This window comes from Dermacentor andersoni, chromosome 9 (genome assembly GCF_023375885.2).
Source record: "Dermacentor andersoni chromosome 9, qqDerAnde1_hic_scaffold, whole genome shotgun sequence".
NCBI lineage: Eukaryota > Metazoa > Arthropoda > Arachnida > Ixodida > Ixodidae > Dermacentor > Dermacentor andersoni.
In genome coordinates, this window is record NC_092822.1 from 25,864,118 (window position 1) to 25,890,851 (window position 26,734).

The 26,734-nt window shown below is 44.8% G+C and overlaps 1 protein-coding gene across 1 annotated transcript; it reads left to right on the top strand.

Moving 5' to 3' along the window:
* Positions 1 to 26,430, top strand: LOC126527338 (uncharacterized). The gene is made up of 8 exons (XM_050175129.2): positions 1 to 695; positions 2,429 to 4,558; positions 11,730 to 11,887; positions 13,419 to 13,450; positions 14,574 to 14,704; positions 16,983 to 17,080; positions 17,651 to 17,682; positions 26,051 to 26,430. Exons 2-8 carry the CDS (start codon positions 2,454 to 2,456, stop codon positions 26,177 to 26,179), a joined length of 2,685 nt encoding a protein of 894 aa, XP_050031086.2. The 5' UTR covers positions 1 to 695; positions 2,429 to 2,453; the 3' UTR covers positions 26,180 to 26,430.
* Positions 26,431 to 26,734: the final 304 nt, after the last annotated feature.

The window sequence follows — 26,734 nt, forward strand, 5'->3', positions numbered from 1 at the left end:
AAGATGGGGCAACGACGTTCGGAAATGGTTTAATTTGCATAGAGTTACTATACTGAGTTGGTTATATTAACTCTATAATTTATTGAGATGTCGCCGCCATGTCGCCATTCTATGTCGCCGCTTTGAAGTGGAGGTCGACGTGCGAGCAAAAGCGCTCCGCTGCGACATTTCGAGTGACGCTCAATCTGCATCCTACTGCAGGCGGACGCAAACATTATGTTGACCAACTTGTATGGGAACAACACCGCTTGCAGAAAAGCCACCGTGCGGTTATAAATTAATGGGACGCCCGAGTGAGCAAATTCAAGCTTGCGGCGATGATGATGTCCGACAAGTGAATGGCGCGAAGACGCACAGTGCGTTCAAAGCGTACGTGGGTGCGTTACACATTCCCGACGTGTCATCGCTTGGTCCTCGCGGTGGGTGGTCTTAAATGAAAATTCCTCCATTCTCTACTCGAATTGACCGTGGAAACAGCACGCAAGAGAAGACGGAAAGGTGCTGCCGCATGTATATGTAGCCGTCTGCACCACGGAACGCTACATATCGGCCACGCGTTCACTGCGTCCGCGCGCTCTTTCATTGCCTTCCGGCGCACAACGGCGGACATCTGCTATCTACACATCTATAGCACATCTCCTAGGGAGCCTCGGTTATACTGCATGAGTTCACCTGAAGACCGGCTCATTACTGAGGTAAGACCCGCAATATGTTATCGTGCATTCAGAAAACAGCACGCGATCGAAGAACGCCTTAAGCGCTTTGTCATTTTGCTCGACGCTTCTGGCGAAGTTTTTTCTTTTTTTCTGTGAACGGATCAACGTACGTACCATCTCTTTCCCATTGGTATATATATGGTGCACTACGTATCTTGGAGATGCAACGGTTTTGGGGAGTAGGGAAGTGTGTCAAGATGATGCAGCTGGGCATACAGACCACCAGGAAAACCCACTGGACCACCCCTGAACCGGCGGATCCTAGCTAAATACATGGGGGAGGAGAAATCATTTCTCTCGGGAACCACAGAACCAAATTTGACAAGATTTATTGCATTTCAAGTAAAAAAAAAGTTAAATTATAGTGTCTGGTGGCAGCGAAGCTTTGCTTTAGGTGATGGATTCCTTGAAAAAAAAAAAAAAAAAATGTTCAAGATAGGAAATTTTCAGAAAACGAAACTGAAGTTTGCAAGTCGGCAATGAAAAATGGTATCATAGGTCTGTAAATTGCATCTAATAGTTCATCTAAAGTGGACAAAATTTATGTGCTATATATGCATGGCTCTCAGATAGACCACTAATATGTGAGTAGAACTTCTGCAATACCCATGTAAGCAATGTAACAAATTCGCAAATGTGTACGCTTTGGATGCTCTAATAGATTCAGTTTACACAACTTCAAAGTCTGTCCTTCGTGCAGAGCTACGAATATGTAAAGTTCATGCTTATATATTTTTTTCAACTGTACCAATTTATGAAAATCCATCTAAAAAAAATTCAGCCCTTAAATCAAAATTCTGCCTCTATCACTGTAGAATTTGATTTTACCTCTCAACTGCAAGAAATTTTCATGTTTCAGCATTTTTATGTTTTACATGTATTTGAATAGGCAGCATCAGTGTTGGGCTCGAGCTAGAGCTTCCTCTTCAAGGACTGCAGAAAATAACACCTCTTCCATCTCCAACATCGCCCTCTCTTCGAAACCCCTTTTTTCTTTTTTCAATCTATGTGTTTAATTGTGCTACAAGCTGTCTTCCTCACACCTGACGATTTTGGCTGTTCGTGCGTGTGGCGCACACGACCGCGTGCACAGCATGCTTATCGTGCTGCTAACAGCTGAGGCGCACTTCCTCTTCCTGCCTGCCGGTAGCATGAAGAGCAGGCACGTATCACATTGGGAGGTCCATTGACTACAAATACCAACAATACGACAGCTTGCCATCTCGTAGTATGGAAGTGTTTCGAGTGTATCGGATATTCCTGCATTGCTAAGAAGTAATTTTGATTGCATGGTGAAGTTGCCACAGTGATGTTCATGCCATAGTCAAGCTCGGGAAGCATCTGGTACTACAGCTGCTTCCTGCTGTTCTGTTCTGTAAAAGCTGTTATGTTCAAATGAATAGAACAAATGCCAATAATGTTGGACATGGCATATATATCTGCTTAATTATGTGGGCATGGTTAACAGAGTTTGTCATTTTGCACATTCACTATATCAAGTATACAAATTAAGTAACACCTTTACCCCCCCCCCCTCCTCCGACGTTTACGCTGCAGGTGATAGTGCCATTTGCTAGTTATGAGGTTATTTGGAAATGTAGAGTGAAGTGCATGTTTGGCACTGTTGTGAAAGCTGGAAAAACAAAGAGACGATTGGCTCTGGTTATTACTATACAAGGCAATTCCGTATAAGTACTTTTCTATTGCTGCAGGAAGCTGCTACTGGTTGCTCCCATCATGGCAGGGCCTGATGATGCTGTTGCCCTGCAGACATTACTGGCACATATCCAAACTGCAGTATGGAGAGAGGGTGTGCCTATTGCAAGACTGGAAGAGATGCTTGCCCAACTTCCTGCAAAATTCAGAGGACGGTTTGCGGCAACAAGAGAAACCATAGAGTTAGTTGTCAGTCACTTTCCCACTAAACTTTACATAGGCTCTGATGATAAAGTCTATACTCATTCGGAAGCCCACCAGGTGTCTACAGGCACGTTGGAAAAGCACAAGTTCAATGCTAAAGATGAGGCAGGCGCCATCACACATTTCCGTGACGTCAAGGGCTACATCTCCAATGTGATGAGTGGCTATGGCTTCGCTGAGATGAAATATCCTGTGGAAGCACTCGTTTTTGTGCACAGGACAGTCGTCAAGCATGGCAGACCAAATGACCCAAACAGACTAGGTCTACAAGAAGGGGACACAGTCATTATGGATGTGAAAAAGACTGGTTTAGGCACAAGTGCCCAGTACCAAGCTACGAATGTGAGAATTCATGAAGACGCATCTCGGCCTGTGCACGATTTGCTCCCTGTCGTGGCGCCTCGTGTGGGCAATGAAGAGCACATATCAAACCAGATTGGCACCATTCACTTGCTTAAACACGACAGTGGGCTCATCAGTTTTGGTTCTGAAGGTGCAGAGTGTGCCTTCTTCATGAGGAGCTGCATTTCTAAGACATTGCTGAAACCCACAGAGAAGTTGTCTGAAGTATTCAGTGTTGGTGACAAGGTGTGCTTTGATGCGCAGCTAAACCATGATACAAGCAAACAAGAGAAGTGGCAGGCAACCATGGTGACCACAATCCAGCGCTGTGGGTCTCACAGCACGGTGTTCGGTGATGTTTACAAGGAACCTACCAGAACTGCGGTTGCAGTGAGAAGGTGCGTTCCTGAAGCCTTGCGGAAACCCTCAGAGACACTGTCCGAGGGATTCAGTGCTGGTGGTAAGCTGTGCTTTGATGCACAGCAAAACCTTGTTCCAACCAGGCAAGAGAAGTGGCAGCCAACCATGGTGACCACAGTCCAGTGCACTGGGTCTAGCAAAGTGTTCAATGGTGCCTACAAGGCACCTACCACAACTGCAGCTGCGAGGAGCTGCATTCCTGAGACCTTGCTGAAACCCACAGAGGCACTGCCCAAGGTATCCAGTGTTGGCGACAAGGTGTGCTTTGATGTAAAGCAAAACCTTGTCCTGAGCAGGCAAGAGAAATGGCAGCCAACCATGGTGACCACAGTCCAGCGCAGCCAGTCTACCAAAGTGTTCGATAATGTTTACAAGCTGCCTACCATGACTGCAGCTGCAGTAGAGGAGAATAAAAAAAAGAAACCATCTTGTGCTGACCTCAGGAAGAAACATGCACGTGGTGGCTGTCACCTTGACCAGCGTGTCAGTGTAGCGTTCTCCGCCCGCAAAAAAATTTCAAAGTACAGAGGCACATTTCATGCTGAGTCTGAAACACTGGGGCACGTAAAATGCCATTGTGATGGCACCATTGTGTTAACGCTCATTGACACTGTGTACGGGCAGGGCAAGAAGATCCAGTCTTTTAGGAAGTTGTTGGAAGGCCCTGCTGTTGAAAACAAGGTGGATGTCTTTGTCGATGCTGTTGAAGCTGAAAGCAATTTCTGGCTCGCAACTCTTGTGTGGACAGGCGAGCGCCCTGTGAAACCACACGTGAATCGCAGTGAGGACATGTTTTCTTCCCTTCTTGACTCTGTGAGGGACGAGAAGGGGAGCAGTGGTTTTGCAGCGGTCAAATACGACCTTGTTGCCTGCCAAAAGTGTCTCTCCACTCCTGGAGAGGACATTTCGCTCTACCCGACCAAGAGCATTGACCTACCTGCAGTACAGCAGACGACGGTTCAGCTGCAGGAGCCCAGTGTCTGCCTACCAACAGCATTCTCTACTTCCCACAAGGGTGGCATCGTCCACTCTGATGTGTCATCGGGCTGGAAGCCCTGTGCTGCAGTCCCACTCGACAGCAGTCGGTCCTCTGGAGTAGTTGACGTTGCTGCCACACAGAAAACCACATGTCCTGCTCCTGTCGGCATTGCCATGCCACGGTGAGTATCACGGTGATTGCCAGAAGCATTAGGCTGTTTTCCAGTGAAGCTTTGAGCAAGCATTTCAGAAGGTCCTTCAGTTTCTTTGCAAGTGAGCACTTGGTTTCTACACGCTTTCCATTTGCTCTTTCATTCAAACTTCATTAGAATGGAAGCAGCATCCGACATGAAATCAGCTTCGTTGTGTCCAACATTTATTATATGCATATTGACACATATGCTCAGCCCATGGGCAAAGTAATTATTGCTGGTTTTGGCTTACACTAACCACATGCTGTCGAAGGGGGCAAAACAGAGGATGCTTTCCGGGTAGAGAAAGACAAAAGTTATTGTACGTGTGAGAACTCAAAATGGCCTTTTCTGGTTTGAGCCAGCCGTGATAACATATTCATTACATGCTGAAATCGGTGTGAGGCATTTTAGATTTGCTTCATTGTACCCAATAATTTGTTAGATCCACATTCGTTACATTGGGGTTCAGCTGTAATTATTTTGGTAGTTTTTATCCAAAAACATACAGCCACTTCTTTGTACTGTGACAGCACAGTGGCAACAATGCACAATATTTAGGTTTGTTTCTTCAACTAAAACATAATTAGATTTTGTTTTCTTCAACTAAAATGAGTACCTATTTGTGGAGTAATGAAATTGCTTGAAATTTTGCTGTAGAACGTGAACTGCGGTAATGGCCATTGATCGTCAATGCCAGCGAATTCAAGAAAGCCCTCTTCACACCTTATTGTAATTCTACTACGCTGCTAAGACGTGTTTTGTTTTTGTTTGGATACCACCCACTCAACTCTGTAATGCCTTGGTCCGGAACGAAAGTAAATGAAATGATGCTTGCTTGCTTCTATTACATAATGTGTAACATTATGAATGGCCATTACCAACAGAGTTTTAGCTTGTTCGTATATGTACTACGTATTGCAGTTTACAGAATACCAGAACACTGGAGTTGTGAACAGCGGTAGCACTCGTGGCATCTTGTGGCAGTTAGTCCAACTACAAAGTGCCAGAAACTGTTTTTTGTTGTTAAATGCTGTTCTCGTGGAAGGAAAATTTTGAAAAAGCCACTGTAGTATCATTACAGTGTTGCACACTCCTTTACATCATCAACACCTGTGTAGCACATTGCCTGTCATTGCAATAATAGTTTTGGTTAAACTAAGCTCCACCAAACAGTGCCATCACTGCTGCTGCTAAAAAAAAAAAATGTCAAGGAGCACATGGTTATTCCTACATGTATGAATATGAAAGCATTGTGACCACCGCGTGGTGCTTAGACATTATGCCGCAACGTATGGCTGTGGGTTTGATTCCCACAACCAAAGGTCGAGGTTTCGACTTCCAACAAAGGTCGGGGGTTCAAGTGCCTTAATTAATCATATCTTCATTAAGAGTGCCTTAAGTAACACCAAAGGTTGAGAGTACAACTGCTACCAAAGGTCGTGGGTTCGAGTGCCTTAATTAACTTTATCTTAATTACCTGTGCATTGATTACCTTTGCATTAATTGCCACCAAAGGTTGCGCGTTCTACTCCCACCAAAGGTAAAGAGTTCATAGCCTTTTTGTACCATTGTGTGGTCAGGCTGCCAATGCCGGATTTTTCACCTCATGAGCCATTTAATGCTTTTGCATTAAAAACAAGAAAAGACCATGAAGATTTACAAGAATGGGAAGAAAGGAATTAGAACGAAAAATCTGTATGATAACACAAAGGGCAGTGCCTTGCGATTTGAGGTTGAGCTAGTTGCCTAAGGGCAAAAATGTACTGGAGCAAATATTCACAACAGGATGAGCCATGTGCGTGTTGTAGCATAAATTTAGAAACAACTCAGCACATCCGAATAGAATGTGAAGGTATTCACCCAGCGAGACCTGTAGGAAATGCCGACCTTTCAGAAGTGCTGGGATTTGAAACGGAAAGAAGCATTAATCAATTTGTCGTTGCTCCGTTTCAAAGGGGATGCCAATAAATCATCACCATTGTCTCCAGTATTCCACAGATGGTAATACACTTATGGACAAGCTAAAACTGGCTGAATTCTGAAGGTTTTTGCCACTTGTATACACCACATAGAGCACCTGCAATGTCTGCTGCAGTAGATCAGTGGCTGAAGGGCATTCTACTTCTTATCACGAGGTTGCAGATTCAACTCCTGATGGCTGCATTCCAATGTGGGCATAATGCAAAAACACTCGCCAAGCTTTGGGTGCGTGTCACTGCTGCACTTATCATAGCCCCTGTGTTGTTTAGGTATGTTAAACCACATCAATCCATCACCTGCTACCCAGAATGTAATCTTTGAAATGCCATGCAAAAGACACACAGAGATGTACAGTGCAGACTTGTGATTAGGAATGAGAAAGGAATCCACCAGCACAACTTATTTGCTTTATTTTCTTGTTCTCGATGCCAAACTCTAAGACAAATCAGCAAGATGAAATAAAAAGAAAACAAATTGCAGTGTAACGTACATATGTGCACAGTCAGTGATGGCTACCTACTTGGCTGCTGATGTTGACAACAGGGATGTTGGAGCCAGGATGGTGGCTTGTCCGGTGTAGTTTTGGAATATGAGAGCGAGAAAGAACAATCATTATTGATTACAAAAAAAATTCTAGGGGCACTTATCCCTATGTGGATGAATGCGAGAGCATTGTGACCAATGCTTAGACATTAATTATGTCACAATACAATATCGTGGGTTTGACTCCAACCTAAGGTCTAGGGTTCGAGTGCCTTAATTAACTATATATTATTTACTGTACCTTAATTAACACCAATGCCCTTGGATTTGAGTGTCTTAATTAACTCAAAATAATGGTACCTTCATTAACTTTATGTTAACACCAACGGTCGTGGGTTCAACTCCTGCCAAAGGCCGTGGGTTTGAGTGCCTTAACGATATCTTCATTAACTGTGGCTTAATTAATTTCACCTTAATTAACACCAAAGGTGGTGGTCTCAACATCCACCAAAGGTTGAGGGTTCATAGCCTTTTTGGACCATCGTGCGGTCATGCCGCCAGCGCTGGATTTTACGCCTCATGAGCCATTTAATGCTTTCACATTAAAACAAAACCAAGTTTGGACCTATATATTGTCTCTTCAGTTGGCCAGGCTGAGCTTCTAGATAAGCGTGACCAGGGCCTGCATGCCTTGAAGAGAGAGGTTCGTAAGCCACTCTTCCAGGGTTGTTGGCCGTTCTGAAGGTCGAATAGAGGCCAGTTACTCTTGCACGGCAGCACAGCTTCCCGGGCAATCCCACAATACGTGGCCATTGTCCGGCAAGTCACTGCATGCCTAACATGAGGGTCACCCCGGCCTCCCCTGTATGTTGTGTATAAAGTGTGGCGTTAGCAGTGCGGTGATGCCCACATCTACAGCAATGCCTTGTCATGGTTGGAGTAGGTGGTTGGCGGAGAACGGTGTTCATTTGGAGCTTGTCCAGTATGTCTCTCCCGTCTATATCCATGCGAGAGTTCAGTTTTCTTCAGGGTCCACTTTTTTTTTTTTTTTTTGAGGTTTCATTGTTAATAGACTTGCTCCTGCCATTGCAGAGGGGAGCCTGGAAGAGATGCATTGGAGATGGCATATCAATGGCATATATATCAGAGGGCATATGCCGTCTCATCCCTCCTAATTCTTGCGTGACCAGGAATCCACTGTATACTGACTGTACTGTTTGAATGTCCTGTGAAACGTTGACTCGTTATTTGGTGGAAGTCTGATGCCAGGCAGTTAGCGATAATGGCTTTACATGCCACCTGACCATTAGTCCTAATGATGGCATGTCTGCCATGTGAGAAATGTGCAGTAACCACTTGCATAATGACCAGAAGTTCCGTGTGAGTCTGCAGTGTGGCATTTTCGTGTAGCCCCTAGAGGAACGCTGTTGATGGTGTCGCTACTCGTGTTCTGCACCCTCTCTGTCCTGAAGTGACGTCAGTATAGAGAGTAGAGTCTTCCTGTGCTGTCTTAGATGCTTTGTCTGCTCAACGTGTATCTCTGGGTTCTTGTTTAGTGGAAGAGGATTCACCCCTGCATTGTCTAGCATAGCCCAAGGCGGGCGGTGTGGTTGTGCAATCTGGTGTGTTAGATGACCGATAGCCAAGCGCGCCGAGAAGAGCTCTGCCTTGAGGTGTGCTATGGAACCATGTATGTTGTGCCTCCTTTGTGAGCTGGCTGATGTTGAGAGCAGCGTGCGGCTAACCCCTCAATCCTGGCATTGGGGCATACTTGCGGAGACCAGGGGACGTATTTACAGACGATCGCTTTTGGCGATATTATCGCCTTGGTGTAACGTAGTGCTCAACCAGCCAGTCAGCTCATCTGATTTTGCTCTACAAGCCAATGAATCAGTGTGCGCGTGATGGCCGAGGCGATAGTATCGCTGAATGACCAAGTGCCGTCTTGACTAATTAGCGGAAGAGTCTTTCCAGTTTACTTTTCTGCATCTTCATAAGTTGCAAGTATTGATGCATGGCTATGGGAATTGCTATGGCTTTAATGATTTGTAGTGCCTGGTGTTCTTTGAGACCTCTAACCTTCCTTGTAATGCATTTGAGTAGCCATTTGATTTGTAAGAGTTGCTCTGTGATGCGATGCATCTGAGGTTTAGCACCGCCATTGTCTTGGAGCCAGTGTCCAAGCGCCTCCATGTGTTGACTTCACAGTATCGCACTGCTGTGTACTGTGAGAAAAATTTGTTTGTGAATACTCTTATGCCAGAGGGCCTGCTCTATTAGTGATGACCAAGTATTCGCACTTGGTACTGTAGAGCGTTAGCGCTCTTGTGGAGAGGAATTACTTTATGGTGTCTGTGGCCTGCTGCAAGAGAAATTTGTTTGCGAATACTCTTCTGCCAGAGGGCCTGCTCTATTAGTGATGACCAAGTATTCAGACTTGGTACTGTAGAGTTAGCCCTATCGTGGAGAGGTATCACTTAATGGTGTCTATGGCCTACTGTAAGGTCTTTTTCAGTTGAGCTGAGGATCCTTTGCATGCCCAGAGTGTGATGTCGTCAGCCTAAATTGTGGATTCAAGATATATATGCCAGAGTTTGTGTGAGAGGTGGTAGAGTTCGAGTGAAAACAGGGTGGATGACAGGACAGAGCCTTGCAGTCCATGCTGTGACTTTGTTTACCCACGCCCACACCGTGTAACTCCCCTGATGTAGTGATAAAGAGTTGTCTTGGTTGGGTATCACGGACACCTTCTATTACAGCCTTGTGAGAAACATTGTCGAAGGTACCCATACTGTCGAGCCCAACAATAACTTGTAGTTGACTGCTGCTTTTGTCAACTGCCGACTGTTGCGTTGACATAAGTTTGCGAAAACTGATTACTCTGGCATCCATCTTAGTGTTGTTCTCTTGGATCCATTGTAATCAGGGTTCAAGATCCAATCGAGGTTAGGGAAATAAGACGTAGGTTCAAGATGGAAGTCGAAGGCTTCTCAGGCTTCGGTATGAGCATTACTTTCACCTCATTCCACACGGAAGCGATCATCCTGTGCATATATGCCATGTTTATCATGTCCAGTAAATGTTGGTAGTTGTCTGGGAAATTGCGTAGCATCTTATTTGTTATGCCATCCTCTCTGGGAGCCGTATTACATTTACTCGTACTGAGGGCAGCCTTTAACTCGCCCATGGTGAACAGTTGGTCCACTTCAACGATTGTTTGGGGCTCCAGCTCAGGGAGTTGCCGAAGTGTTGATTGACAGGTGGCTATAGGGAAACAGTGATCTGCAATGCGTTCAGCAAGGTCACTCACTGAAATGTCTTGAAGTGCTTCCTGGTGATCCTTATTTTCTGGATGGCCCAGGAGGCTGCAGGAAAGTGCCCATGCTCTCCTTGTACGCATGTTGCTGCCTGTAGTTTCACAAATCTGCATCCAATTATTTGCAGTAGCATTGACCAACCTTTCTTTTAGATGCTTGCTTTTCTTGTATTTTTTTTTCCAGGCTCGGGCTAGTTTGTGGTGCTATCTCAAAGAGCAATGAGATAACAGTCCACCTGTTGTTGGACTTGTGTTTATTGCACCACCTCCATGGTTGCTTTATGTCTTTGCTTGAGGAGTAGTTCCCATTCTTGCAGAGAGTCGATGGTACTGTCAGCCAGCATTCGTGTAAATCTATGCCAGTCTATGAGCTGTGTTCGTGGGCAGCGAGTCTTTGTACGAGCCCTTGTTCTACAATGGGTACGATAACCTCTAATATGCAATGGTCACTGCTGAGTGTTCCACCTGTGTTGTGCCATATCCATTCTCTTGTGCGGCCCATGTGGTTCCCTGTGTGTGTCTGCATTGTTGTGTCATTTAATAGGGAAAGATGTGCTTCATATGCTGATTGTAGGAACTGTCTACCATCTGGAGTGCTACTAGTATAGCCCCAAGTTTCACGGTGACAGTTAAAGTCACCCAAACAAATGACGTCTTGTTTGTGAAGGAAGGTTAAAGGTAGTTTCCACTGCTGTCCAATACTTGCTGTTGGTGCATGGTAGGTGTTGGTGTGAGCGATGTCGTACATATTACGGAATTTAACGGTGCAGGAGCACGCTGTCCTCGTCCTAACTGTCGACATAACCTATATCTTGTATGAGGCTGTGGACATTTGAAATGAGCATCACTGTCGCTGCTGGAAGGACAGGTGGTCTTTGTGAAGAGGGGTTACCTGCACACAGTGTGCTACTGTTATAATAAGCTGCATATCGAGGTAATGTTAAAGGGCCCAGCGTTGGAAGGCATATGTGATTTGCTGAGTTTTGGAGACGTGATACAGTGAAATGGTAAAAAGGGTGACAGCATGGAATGTTACCTTGGGGACAAGCATGCATGCTCCCTCTACTAACGCGCTCTTTGTTATGCCAGTGTTGCGACTGCAAGCGTTCGTGGCCATTGAGTAAACCCTGTTCGCGTATGTATTTAGGCACATGAAACCACACATGTTTAGTCATTAAGCGAATGCCTACTACATTTTGTGTTGCCAGCAAAGCTATGGGCCTTACCTTGTGTTATGTTCTAATACTTTGCCATAGCCAAAAAAAAAGAAAAGGTGCAGAAGGGTGAAGCTGCGCCTTTTCTTTTTTTCCTTTCTATTTTCAAGCTATGTATGCATGCCAACTCATTATTCTGTTACTGTTGATTTCTTTCTTTCTTTAGCACTGCAGGCACATCTGAAGCGACAGCATTTCAAGGCTCCGTCGGTGCCGATCTTGCCGGCACCTTGCCCGGGCAGCTGGCAGCGTGTTCTGACATGCCTGGAACAAGGCAACCGGCAGCAGCCTTGCTTGGCAGAGATGACTTGACTGAGGAGTACGGTAAGCAGAGTCCACGCTTCAGATTTTGAAGCAAGAAAATTGGCCCTAATGTATATATGCTGTGTAAGCTTGTACGCGTGTGTGCTGGGCTCCTCAGTAGCCATAGCATTTTGCGGCTGAGCATGAGCTCATGGGTTCGATTCCCAGCCCCCCATGGGCACATTTCACTGAGGGCAGAATAAAAAAATGCTCGTATTACTTAGATTTAGGTGCCTGTTAAAGAATCCTAATTGGTCGAGATAACCCCTTCAGGCACTATTTCTGTCCACTGAAAATTTATCTTCACCATGTTCCTCGCATCTTTAGAATTATGATGAGCGCCTAGCCACAAGACAGATCACATATTTTCGCTTCTTCTGTGACCTTTATCAAGTTTGCAGAATGGAGTCTTGATTTGAGAACTCTCTACGGGAATGCCAAATTGCCAGATGTGAGAATACAAAGTATTTCGTGTCTGCATGTATTTAAAAAGAGCCGCTGTGAAGACATGCGTGATGTAAACCATTGTAAAAAGCAATGAAATAAGTGAACCCATGCCTACGTGACGACATTCTGGCACCGAGAGTTCTCAATTTTCTGAGGACTGTTGGTAGACGACCCAGTCTTCTACCTTCCAACTTGTTTTACTGAAACACTTTACACATATTACTCAAGCTTGAAGCACACATTCAGCCAGAAATGTCCTTAGATGTGTATAGCATGTTTTAAAAGTTGTTATTTCCATGAGAGCTTTTGCTTTTGATACATTATTTTGGTGTGAAGGAAGCTCCTGCTGTGATGTCTCTGGTAGCCCTTGTATTGCTTTGGGGCACTGAACCCCATGATTTGATCTTTGATGTTGAGACTTTTGTTTGCAGTTAAGTATTTCTGGTGTTCACTACAATTACATATAAACTAGTGCACATATAATGTGCAGAAAGAGGACCCAGAGCGAGACTCCTTAGTGGGACCTCTTGCAGTAAACTACAAAGAATAGTAATACATATCAGCAGCAACTAAATTAATAGTGATTGCAAAGTACTGTTAACAGTACAAATATCAGCAGGTCACACATTTATGCAAGCAATAATAACAATAATAGTTTAGTAAACCAAAAAGAAAAACTCGGTAAAACAATGTAACACGGCTTAGGGTATCTGGTGAACTGCATGTTTAATATGAAATTATGCTGCGGGTAAAAAGTGTCTTCTTAAAGCTGGCGTTCAGACGATGGCACAGAAAAGGCACATTTAATATTATAAGGCAACGAAATTCATAATTTAATTGAAAGAAAGCCAACTCTTTCAATACCATATTCAGAGTGGACTGATTAGCTGCAAAAGCATGATGTACTATTCTGGACAGATGAAATGCAAACAGGATAACATAGAGTAGAACACATCTTGTCAACAGTAACATGAGACCTCATACTATGCGTAGAAGCTGAAATCTTGCTTCACTCAAAATCTTGACAGCAGGTACGAAATAATGCATCTTTTTTAGCCTTGTTCACATTTAATCTTGTTCTTCCCCCTCTCATTGTTATTTCCAGGTGACGTTGATGACGAATACTACAATCTCGATGTGAGTTCGTTGACTTGTCTTGCTGCATGCCAGGATCGTTCCTTTCCACTTGTTTAGTCAACTTGTTGACTTTCAAACAAGAAAAGTTACTTTAGATTAACTGCTGATGCTGCAGTGATTTAACCACAATGGGAAAAATAAATTTTCTAAAGAAATTTGAAATTTAAAGAATTTTTTTGCCATGCTTTTTCTTGTGATGTAATTTTTGGTCCTTTCTATTATTCTTCAAGGCTGTTGAGAGCCGTCTGCTTGCTTTGTAGATTTCTAGGATGTTAATTGTTTAAGATTTTGGACTAAGTTTATTGTAAGGGCAAATGCTGGTGTATTTTTAATCATCTGTGGCATGTAGAGAACATTACTAATATTACAAATAATTATGTTCAGGAAGCTAATTGCAAACTTCCACAAATTGGCTTTTATTGGTTCGTTTTAGGGCAAATGTTGAAATTCACAAAATTGAAGCTAGGTAATTGTGAAGTGACGCCTCCTTTGCAAACATCTCGAGACTAGCGGCATATTTGAGACATTCATTCTCAATATTTACTGTAAAATAATGTTGTTCCAGTTAAGTTTCCCAAAAGCCCCATCACACAGTTGGGGACATCAATAACTTAATAGTCTATAAGGTTACTGACACATTTATGGTGTTGGACTAACAGTACAAGACCAAGTGTCCTTTTGTCGAATAGGCCTATTGGCACTGGCACTATAATGTACTATAAGGAGGGTACATTGATTTACAATTACAGCGCACTCTTAAGGCTATTAATTAAAATGTAATTATAGCTTCTGTGGATTAGCCAACTCATTAGTAATTTAATGTATAAATCCGACATCCGCCATAACGAATAATGAATTACCAGAAAATTTTTTTCATATCTTCGACAGCATCGTTTCGATATTTCCTTCGTTAAAAAAGAATGCTTGATCGAGAGTTGAGCATAAACCAGTTAGCTTAATGGGCACCACAGCAAAAGTAAGACGAAAACCTATTAAGCTAGCACTACAAATTTCTGCAAAACAAATACAGTGACTAAGAGAATAGTATACAAAATCTCTAGTTTATAATTTTTGCTAGGAATATTATGTGTTAAAAGCAACTGTCATTTATTCCTTCTTTCAGGAAGAAACCGTGCAGTGGCTTACCGCACGCATCGCGAAAACAGTCCAAGATGTCATCAAACGGGAGCTGCAGACAGTCCGGCTCAAGTTTCTGGGGCGCATGGGCATCACTGGGGAAGCAGCTGGTGTGAGGTCAGCCTTCAGAACTGCATGCACATGCTCTGCCAAATGAAGGGGTATTTAACATGCGGTTAAACCTTGGAATGGTCAAACCCTGCAGTAATGAAATTTCATCCGTCATGGGAGTATCTCCCTTATATACAGTGTTTTTTATGAGAACACATATTCATTACTTGCTGATGTCGGCTAGAAATGTTTTTTTTTAGGTTTACTTAATTACGTCCAACAATCCGTAATGAGTCGATCCTGAATATGTCAAACTCGGATACACTGAGTTGTTGTCTACTTAAGTGCAGCGCTGTACTACGCATGTATCGGGCTCCCATTCGACACCACATTCGATACATCGAATGCTGCACAGAGCTTCTCATGCCATTGGTCATATTTAATGCCAGTTAATTCGAAATGGCACTGTTCGTCAGATGACGTCAAACAAGCGATTGAATCTGAAGGGCGGTAAATGCCATGAAAGAAGAATGACCAGGGTGTATCTCAGTTTTGCTTGCTACACTTATGGAATAGATTGTGAAAAATGTGGGGGTTCGTTATCAGCAAGAAATGTAGCACCACTCTGCTTCAATAACGTAAAAGGCCTCCCGATCCCATGTGCGTTCTGCAAAAACACGTGGATGACAGTCAGTCTTTTCGCTGAGTGACTACGGGCATGGGATGCCTACGTCGGCGGGTTTAATTGTCTTCTTGTAAAGGGCTTTCCGTGAACGCAATTTCTGGGTTTTGCTAGCAGCGGAAACTAATGCTTGATTAGAAACCCCACTTAAGATGCATTTCCACCTTACATTTTGGGTTAAGAAGACCACTTTGTGCACTTTGCAGAGAGACCATCGTTGCAGGGGGCAGGACTCTTCGCTTTGTGATTCGTGGGACCACATTTGGCGCTGGACATGTTTCATTTGTGCTCGCAGGGTTACGTGTAAGTGGGGTAGACTTGCTTGTTCTGGAAGCTGAAAGTCGCTTTTGAATCTAACAGCATCTATGTAGTGTTCGCAGTCACTGACACAGCGGCCAGACGGGAAGGCCCGAGGACGAAGGAATGGTGAGGTGTCAGCGGGCCTTGCGACGCACAAGGGATGGGTAGGCTTAGGCCGGACGAGGAGCAAGGAAAACTGGTTCAAACAGGCAGTCAGTTCCGAAACTGAAACATGAGCCAACAGCCTGTCTGGTTGACTCGTTGCCAACATATGACGATAGACTGTTTGGGCACATTTGCGTGTGTAATATGCAGTAGGAGTGCGCTAATGGTGGCAAGGCGCATATCCGTACAGGCTGGTTTTCTTCCGCGCTGCGTCCATTTCGACCTTAGGCTGAATAAAAATGCACAAGCGCTTCACCACATGTGAGGCCCACGGTGGTCTCATGTCCAGGCGACGCAGGCTCTCAGGGTTAGCGTAGTTACCATTGCAATCAGTATAACAAAGATCATTCCGCAGCGCAAGTGACTTGCACAATTTTTGTGCAAAAGTATATGTGAACTCTTGTGTGTTTAACACGACCCTGGAGAAACAAATAAGTAGATTTCCTTTTTTTTTTTTTGATCTTGGAAGACTGTCCGAGACGTGTGGAGTTTCCAGGTAAGCTTTAGCTAGGCATATTTTATATTGCAAACTGTTTTGCAACACCCTCCAGTTCAGTACATTTGGCATCAACTTATTGCTCATTGATAACCAATTCATCAAAAGCGAAGTTTTGTTGCAGTTGGTCTTTAAGCAAGGGCCGACTGTTGAGCAGTGAAATTGGTTCACGTTTGATACGAGTGCTGTCTTTTTGCTTTAGTACATACCACAAATCATGGTGTGAAACCTTAGTTACTTCAGCATATAATATCAACAGTGTCATGTAAAGCCTTAGACTCCAGCAAGTGGCTTCCCTCGTTTAGTCGCTGTGTATCATTTTTCCTAGGCTCTATCTACTTGTGAAGCCTTTGTCTCGTTTAAGTGTCAGCATAGTATGCATTACGAATAACACTTACTGCAAACATTTTCGCTTTTGAGTGGCATGAGCACTGAATAGGCTGTAATAGTACACTTGAAGAGGGTCACATGGCCTCATCGAAATTACTGTTAACAATTACATGGGCTAAAAGACCACATATGTGCAAGCAAACAGACTAGTCTCCGTACAAGTTACAACCTGTTGGGCTGTGTTGGCAAACCTCATTGTCAGTGGAATTTGTAAGGTGCGGCATTAAATTTTAGAGCCTGTCTGCCAGTGTTGCTGTTTATGTTGCAATGTGCCTGCACCTGCTGATGTTAGTTTTTCGTCACCTCGCCAGTTCCGACCACAACGGTCCCTCCGTGGAGAGCTCAAAGACTTCAGTGGACTCGGGGCAGCTGCAATTGCAGGCAGCTGAAGCACCAGAAACAACTGCAGGTTGGTACTGACTAGGCTAAACACATATGCAAGTTACTCGCGACTGTAGCACAGTGGCTATGACCATATTGCTACTGGGCACACACTTCAGGCTTCATTGCGAACCACCGTAACAGCGTTCCACTGGGGGCACAACATGAAAACGCTTGTGCCTCGAGGACTGCGTGCATGCTTAAAGAACACCAGGAGTCGTATTTATAGTCTTTCACTTAATTTTATATTCCTTCACCCTTTGTCACTTATCCCGGTTATGACTTGCATGCCATGGTGCCAACTGGAATTGCCCACTGAGCGCACCACATATAGTCATTATCGCTGATCGTTATCATTGCTTTGCTTTTTTCTTTATTTCTCATTCTCTTGGAAAGTAGCCACAGGGTGTTCCCATCAGTGTCTGGTGATTATGGAATACCAACTATACGGTCTCCATTGCAGTGTTTGATTGTGTTCCTAGATGTACATTAGCAACACATTTGCAAATCGAAGCTTTTCACATTCATATTTGTTTGATCATTTGCAGTGATTGTTATTCATCGCATCAATTTAGCCTTCTATTCTTTCTGATCTCAGGTGCTGGCCACGAGGACTACTGGGATCTTCATGTGAGTAGTCAACTTGCTTTGCTATGTGGGCTTTCAAACAAGTAAAATTTTTTTGATGAAATGTTGATGCTGCAGTGACTCAACGACAATAAGAAACATTATTTCCTGAACAAAAGTGAAAATGTTTGAGATATTTCTCTTGCTTTTACGTAGCAATAAATTTTTTTCTGAAATACTTCTGGGTCTTTTAATGTTATTCTTCAAGTTTATTTAGAGTTGACTGCCAGCTTTGTGGCTTTCTCAGATGTTGATTGTCTAAGATTCAGGAACATGTTTATTGCCAGGACAAATACTGTTTTTTTTTAAAATCATCTCTGACATATAGCAATATTTGGCCTCATGAACATTACTAACACGACAAATAGCAACGTTCAGGCGGCTCATTAACAAATTCCACAAGTCGACTTGCCATAAAAACTGGAATATAGGTGAACCCTTTACCTTAAGCCTTTAAGACGAAAGATGACCCCAGCTCATCAAGCAAGAACTTGCCAAGAACACGGACGAGACCGGATTGTCGAGCGCTTCTCAGACGCTCAATGGTTTGAGCTCTTGTTTTGCTTCCTGCTTCTTCCAAGTGGCGTGCTTTATTTTGTGCTTGTTGTAAATAACATTAGAAGCTGTTGAAGAGTGAAGTTGGGAGCATATATACTTACCTGTGTGCAGTGAAGCCGACCTTTATTACATTGTAAAACATTTTGTTTTTCCTAGTAAACTTCACCTTTCTGGCAATTTTTTCGCATGGTCTTGCTTTATATGATCACGAGAATCATTTGCATGTGATGTTGGGAGCGTACACTAACTTGTGTGCTGTGAAGCCCGCTTTTGTTAGTGTAATGAAATTAATAATCCTAGCGAATTCTACCTTGCTGACAAAAATTTTTTGCATGGTCATGCATTATATGATCATAAGACTCACTCGCCCACACACACACACACAAAAAATCGCTTTTTCGCAAGTTTTATTTTTTCATTTTTTCACCGTCTTAAAGGGTTAAGGAGGAAAAAAAGACAAAAATTACTTACGATTACAATACTCCCTAATGTGAAATTTGAGCACAGCGCTATGCGGGTTTTCATTTCGCGATATATTGGCTGGCGCAGACAATGTTTCTCATGCAGCACATTGCAAATGGAGAGAGGTGTGGCGCGACTGCCTCACTAATTGGGAGATTTCGAGTGGCAGCGCATGAGTGACGCGTGGGTGCGATTAACAGTTGCTACTGCAGACAGACCTCTGTTCATGCAGCATCTTGTCTCTAGATATGGTATCAGTGGACTTGCTTGCCGCATGCCATCGGTGAACAGATGACGGTGCACTACTCTGGTGCCATCTCGTAGCGGTCGCCGCCGCAGAGCCCGTCTTATGCGGCATTACGCTTCTCACAGTTTCGCCATACCTTCCTCCTCAGCTTCCCGCCTCATGGTTTCGTTGCGCTTTTCTTCTCCCGCTATCTTCACTATCGCCGTCTTTTATTCCCCACCGCGCTCATTCACTCAGTTACGCCGATGGACGCCGACACTAAATGCAGGAACGGGCGCCTGAGAGCTGTTCTCTAAAAGTAAGCAAAAAATCGATAAATGTTTATTTCCACAATGGTATCGCTCATCCATCATTGGAACTGCAGTTTCATTCATTCAAACTTGCAGAAGTGTCTTCATAAGACGACTGTTTGTCGTTTACCAGCAGTTTTTCTTTTCATGACCCCCCCTCCCCACCAATACTATACACTTTTTTTAAAGAAATCCAGAAGTGGCGCAAAGCGGCCATGTTGCCATTCCCTCTGGCAAAGTCATATTATCTTGAACGCTGCTGAAAACTCTCTGCATGCCGCTGCTCATTGCTCACTAAATCCTGGAGAATGATGCAGACCTCCTCAGCGGTGATCCTCCAAGAATTTATCTGCTTTCTCAGAATGACGGTAATCTGAGTAGGTCAGCGGGGAACTAATGGAGACGAATGCTGCTGGAGCCACTCTGGGTCGTCGTGGTAGGCGTGAATGAGAGTGCAGAGTTGCTGGGAGGAGTGCGATTTGCTGTTAATAGGGTCTATTGGGGCCCTCAGGAGGACCAAGTCTTGGCCTCACTTGGGTTTCCCGATTAGCCGGTCACAAGAGCCACGGCAGTTATTGTGAGTAAGAATGTGAGCACAGTCCTCGGCCTCTTTTGATAGAAGATCAACATGCTTGCGAAGCGTTCTATTGAGGCGTTGCCATTTCTACCTGCTGTTAGATACGGGACCTTTTCCTGAGCCTCCTTCGAGTTCACCAGACCACATCGAATCGTGCCACAGCTAATTAAGGAGCGCAGAAGCACATCTACCCCGTTCCCGAAGCGTGGCATGTGCAAACGAGTTGGCGTCCCCCACCTGGTGCACCGCAGGTAGAGCTATTCACTGCTTGACACTTCCCGAAAGTGTAGCGAGAGCCTGGCACTGTTCCAGGTAACGTGGGTCCTGAGGCAAGACGGCTGTAATGCACCGTGAAGCCCTGGCAGCAATCCGCCCATCCGCCTTTTTGAAGGCAGTTGCAGACAGGGAAGGCAATACCGCAGAGAGAAGTAAGCCCTCGGACAATTGGGGCCCAAGGAGCGACTCTGTGCGCCGGGTGTGACACAATCGCACGGGCGCCTACCATTGGCCAAAAATGACGCCACCTGAGCGGGGTCGCCGATTGGCCGAACGTGACGTGACTTCGAGACACAGAAAGGGTTAAAAGCCAGAGACCGGGAGCAGCAAGAGGGCATTCCTAGAGCATTCCTTCATTCATCTCTTTCGAGCTTCTTGCCACGGGCCGCAGCGTCCGAGTTACTGCCGGCCCGTAATGACTTTATGACTGTTAATTTCTTTGTACTCTCACTGTAAATAATGTAAATAAACCTCCAGTTTTCATCTCAAAGTCCTCCTCAACCTCAGCCAACTCCTGCACCCAACGACAAGGTCCAATATCTGGGGGACAGCAATTGGGATCGTCCTCCAGATCCAACACTGCGTGTAAGCCTGCAACGTGCTTTGCACAAATGAAGGAGGTGGGGGCCCACACCCTGATTCTGCATTCTCAGTTGTGGTTATTGCGCCTGACAGCTTCCTTATCGTCATTAAGATCAGAAAGCCATTGCTTATACCCGTTCTCGACTGAGGGATCCTGACGGCGTACCCAAAACAATGTCCAGTTCGGGATCTGGACCTTGTGTTCAGGTTGCCAAACCCTCCGGAGAGGTAGCACCGTGGCCACAATGTAGTGGTTGCTCCCCAAGTGCTTGTCAAGAGGGCTGTGCGCAATGGCTGATCCGGCATACCTAGAGAAGGTAAAGCCCGGGCATAGATCATGTTATGAAACACTCTTTCCCACCGGTGTGGGAAGCTCTGGCTCTGTATGCAAAGTAAAGCGGGGGTCACAGATGACACTCCAGAGAGGCATCCCCTTGGCTGTAGCTCTAGGGTAGCCCCACACCGGGTGACGTGCATTGAAGTCCCCGTGCACCAGCAGTGCGCATCCAAGGCGTCTTAATTCAATAAATAGGCGATGAAAAAAATGCTTTATAAAGGGAAAAAAACTTTATACAGTACATTCAGGATGTAAAGCCTTTGGCTAAGTCTGCCTTGCGTGATGATTCCTAGAATCTGGAGGAGGATATCTGTGTCTAAAGTATCAGGAACGCAAGTCTTTTGATACCAGAGCGCCTACTAGGGACGAATTCCTCATTTAGACGTTATATACTGTTAGCTTTAGGGTGCAATTGGGTTTTTGTAGTACAATCACATCGGGAGGTTGCTTGATTGTGACTGCGAACTGCTGCAGGGAGCCCCGCTTTTGACAGAACCCCCTGCAATCCCATTTCTACACTGTTAGTTGGCCATCGCTATGCGTCACCTCCATCCTCATCATCGCCAAGTAGCGGTCACGAATAGGGGTGGATTATTCTCCTATGGCTGGGGGCGAGCTGAGTGCATGTATTTGTGGCCGAAGTGGTGAAACCCTCTATAGGTGTTACCATGTCGGCCAATAACCTGTGTAATCTTCTGCCAGAGTGACTGAGTCTCCTGCTGTGCATTCGCAAGAGGTAATTGAGTGCACGGAGGGGTTCGGTATTCACCCACATTCGGAAGGACAGGGTGGAAATTTGGAGAAATTGTGTGTTGAGTTGTGAAGTGCCTTCTGCCCCGCTTACCTCCTGGGGTGCAATTTTTGCGGTGGAAGGTGCCGGGGCCTGCAAGGACAGCTGATCTATGAGCTGCTGGGTGTCCAGAGATTTAGAAAGCAAGGCTTGCTTGCATGGCTGGGGTGGCATCAGTGGAGCTTGACACTTCACTGCAGGGTGGGTGACTGGCATCCGCGAGTGTGGTCTTGTATGGGAGCTGCACCGTGATCTGGCGCTTGACCCTGGGTCGGCTATAGGTGTTGGCCTTTTGTAGTGCCTGGACTCGGACCTGGAATTTTGAACGTGCCAGCAAGGCCGAGCAGGCATGAGGTGGCTGCTGCTGCTACTTGGTCAGCTGAGCGAAACCAGTGGATTTGATCAGAGTATCCACTTCTTTTATGTGAACGCCTTCCTAGGTCTGAACCTAGGTCTTATTGAAGGGCTGTTGCTGTCAATTTGGGCAGTCCGGTTGCACTGGTTGGATGATCCCTGTCGCAGGTTTTGTGGTGAGGGGTACATTAATGCGAGGGAGTAAAGTTCTCGACTCCGTACAGTTCTCAATGCACAATGTCCGGTGTGGAGCAGGGGTCAGTGTGGTGACCCATCCTCATGTATGTCCTGCACACCGGTTGACCAGGACTGTGCGGATAGCAGTGCATCTCCGCCTCAAAGAAGCGTACAAACCGAGGCAGTCAGAGGCCCTCAAATTTGACCAGGGCCTGAGGTGCCCAACATGCGTGGCTTTATTAAGTAGGGCATTGGCCACCTGTAACAACGGTGTACTAACAACCATAAGATCCTGATCCAGTCTAGTCCGAAGGATGAGGTACCCCCAATCTTCCATCTCCAGGCCTGCCTTGGTCCACAGCATGCTAGCTAAGGTCACCCAGTGGTTGTAGGATAACCTTCTCGTCTCTCAGCGGTAGTGGGGGAGGCGAGCAAGTCTGTTGTCGCGATGATCGTTCGGTGCACAGCCCTCGACTCACCCAGTGTTGGCAGAGTTCAAGTCATCGCAGCCGGCCTTACTTGCCTGCCGTTTGCGGCACACAACTTTGGATTTGCCACCGTCAAATTTGTCCAAGTCTAGCCTGTCCGCCAGTGGTTGTCATAGTCGGATTCTCTTCCATGAGGTCTCCTGGTGGTGGGGAAGAACCTGGATCCGCTTCATTGTGCTTGGCATTGCTAGGATCCCTTGATGACTGGCTTGTCATCGATGAATCTGTAATTTCTGGTGGCATATTCGTGATATTCGCCGTTTCAGAGGCAATGTACTGCACCTGGGCTGCATAGAGACCTGGCGAAGGGTCAATGAACTTTCTGTTCAGCAGATGAAGCCATACTCAATGCATGAACCGCCTGGGAAGAAACACAGTGTGAAGCAACTACAACTAGGGTGAGAGCAGGCAGGGTCCATCAGCGCCGATTAGGCTCCAAGCCGAAGCAGCCAAGGACACGAGGCTAACCGTGCAAACAGCCAATGCCTCAGGGGCCTCAGTAGGGGGCGCCAGTCAATTTTCTCCTGCAGTGTCTTGGAGTGGTTGTTCGGCAAGTCTGCTCTCAATGAGCGTAGGTGGTGTTCTTTTCACTAGACAAAAAAAGAAACCATACCATGCACGAGGCTGATTGGAAGAGTGCACACAGCAATACACAGCGACAAGAAAGAAAAGCCGTGCCAGCCATAGCCTTTTAATATGGATAAATTCTGCTAAGGGCCACTAATAAGACAGGGGTGACTTTAGCCTGTTTATTTTTTTAAGAACATGTCTCAACTTATATTCCAGTTTGTATGGTATTAGTTAAATAGGGATATGCAAATCTTCAAAATTCTCAAATAACCAATCAAATAGTGTCCTGTTAAATTCAGTCTTTAAGTCGATTTGTCATCGTGTGCAATAAACATAAATCTCTACCGAAAGTATAAATGTTTATACCCATGGACATACTATAGTCATGACAACTTATTAGTGGAGCAAACTACGTCATTCAGGGAGGAAGATTTTGCCAGTTATACAGAGATCACTCGTACTGTCTGAAGAGTCCCATGTCCGCAAATGAACTGTTTATTTGTTCCTAATGTTCCACTTGTGCTTTTAATAAGCAGTGCTTCATAATGTGCAACGAAATGATAGAGACTTGCTAACATTATGTATACTAGGACATGAGCATTGTTTTATATTGTGATGGCGGCTGCTCATTATTCAGAAACAATTTGAAAAGTGTTCAATATTTGATTCTGCTCTGACACTATTCAATTCATATTAGATTCAGTCTCAAAAATACTGTTTGCACATGTTGCACTTGCAAAACTAAAGCTGGGTAATCGTGAAGGTGAAAATCCTAAGATCAGCAACAGCTTTCGAAACATCTCAAAATTTACTGCGAAATACTGTATTTCTTCGAATATAAGGCGAGGCTTTTTCCCAGACTCCTTAGCCTCGAAGTCACCCAGCCTGCCTCATTGCGAGGCTGATAGATTGACTTATTGTTTCTATATGGCGGCAGCAGTGCCACAATTACGGTGATGCAGATTTTAAATGTCCGTGCAAACCGTAGCAACTAATAAACTTGGCAGCTGAGGTAGCACCGTATCTTTTGAAGGTATAACCCACATTGAGAATGAGATGAATTTAACAGCAAAGGCGGTGCGCGGTTACATGAAAATTTCGCCTTGAGGTGTAACTTCACAGAAGTGGGAATTTCGCTTTCTGGTGTGGCTTCACCGCATTTAGACTCGAGATACCGCTGTAAAGCCTCACCATAAGGCGAAACGTGTGTAGCTGTGAAGTCACACCTCAAGGCAAAATTAACCTATAACCCACATTGACTATTTCGGGGGCTTCTGGTTATTTGCTATTTTGGGCAATCCCTGCCGAGTCTGAATTACTCCTTGGCTACTCTGTAACCCCTTTTATTAATGTGCATAATTAAGTTAATTTTATAGGGTCCCTCAACTGCATCCTCACCTTATAAGCAAATATTTACAGTACATTGTTGGCCCAGCTAATAGTTTCACTAAGCCCCCTCATATAGCTGGGGGTGTCACTAATGTAATAGTCTATTAGGTTACTGTTGCTGCTATTGGCCTAGTATTATTAGACTACCAGTACCAGACCGAGCGTTTATTAGTCGACCAGGCCTATCAGCGCCAGCACTATAATGTATTAGTAGGCTATGTCAACAAGCTGATGCACTGGCCAACTAGAACTCTAACTACCTGTCCTCATAGCGCAGCACAATGGCCACAGCATCAGTTCCGAAATTACAATGCATCGTCTAGCTGATAAGTAAAATATAATTAGTGATTTTGTTCATTGGTGATTTAATATATACATCTGATGTCTATCATAATGAATAATGCATTACCAGCAAATTGTCCCCTTACCTCTGGCGCTGTTTTTTCAATATTTTCTTTTTTATTAAAAAAATATACTTGTTAGCTTAATGGGCACCATAGCAAAACTACCGTATTTTCAGGACTATCAGTCACGTTTTCTTCCCCCAAATTTTCATCGGTGCGTCTTGTACAATGGTGCAACATATATGTATAGAACTATGTAATATGGCGCGACCAATATGAGTGTTTTCTTTTTTCCCCGAGCACGCCATGCCGCCGAAGCAACGCCAGCTGTGTGCCTACAACAGCTCGTAAGTGTTATTCAGAAACCGATGACGATGACCCAGCGATGCTGCCAGCCGAAGTAGCTGTACTTTTTGACTGTGTTGGAGGATGAGGCCTTCAGTGATTTCTAGTGAAGCGCAATAAATGTTGGTTTTCTGTGCCTGAGAGGAGTGTTGGTTTAAGTTTCTTTTCTGCTAGAATTTATGGCTTGTAAAAACTTTGTTTCCAGAGATTTAGTGCCCTGAAATGGATAAGTAGGGTACTTTGCAATGAGTGTACAAGTGCGCATAATAGCATTTCATCATGCCGGCGGAGTTAAAATAAGTGCGCCTTACTTGCCGGTATGTCTTAAATACCAATTTTTTTCCCCTTGAAGCTCGCAAAAAGTGGGGTGTGTGACTTATACAAAGACTGGACTCATATTTTCTGGACTTATAGTCCAGAAAATATGATGAAACAAAACCGCCTACACTAGTACAGCTTCCAGCAATAAAAATAGTCACCAAGACTAGCAGAATAATGTGTTGGACTAGTAAAAATGTCCAGAGTTATAATTTCTTTGCGGATATATGTGGGTTAAAAGTAAGTGCTGGTTATTTTTTCTTTCAGGAGGAAACTGCGGAGAAGCTTAGAAAACGCATCACGAAGGACGTCCAACCCGTCATACACCAGGTGCTGGAGGCAGTAAGGCTCAAGTTCCTGAGGCTGTTGGGGATTGCTGCAGGAGCAGTTGACTGAGGTCTGCATTCAGAACAGACCTCAGTCAACTGGCAACACAAAGCCCATGACTTGCGGCGCAGGCGTAACCAAGGCGATTAGAAAAAAGCCCGGGGTGTCGTGCGCTATAGTGAGCTGTCTGCCAAGCCTTCACAAGGTGCCGATGGCGATGCTCGGCGGAGCGCTGCCACGGGCTCTTGCGTTCACACTAGCGCGTATGCTACGTTGCACACCTGTACATTGTTTGACTTATAAAATTCTATTGGTCGAAATTGCCTGTGTTTGCTGTTCTTGATCACATTCCTATACCCGAACTTTGGTGCCTTGTGCTGCTTTTAATGTGACGAACATTTCTGCAGTCTTGCAAATGTTGGTTCTGGTCATTTTTTCATTTCCGTGTTGCTTGGCAGCTCCATCCTCTAATGATAAAAGGAATAATTAACCGAGTTGCCAATTCACTGTAGCAAGGTGATTCGAAAATCACTAGAAGATAAAGACAAAATGTAGACACAAATAGTGCACCTTTATAATCATTGTGTCTGCCCTTTTGTCTTTGTCTCCGTGTGTAGGTTTGTG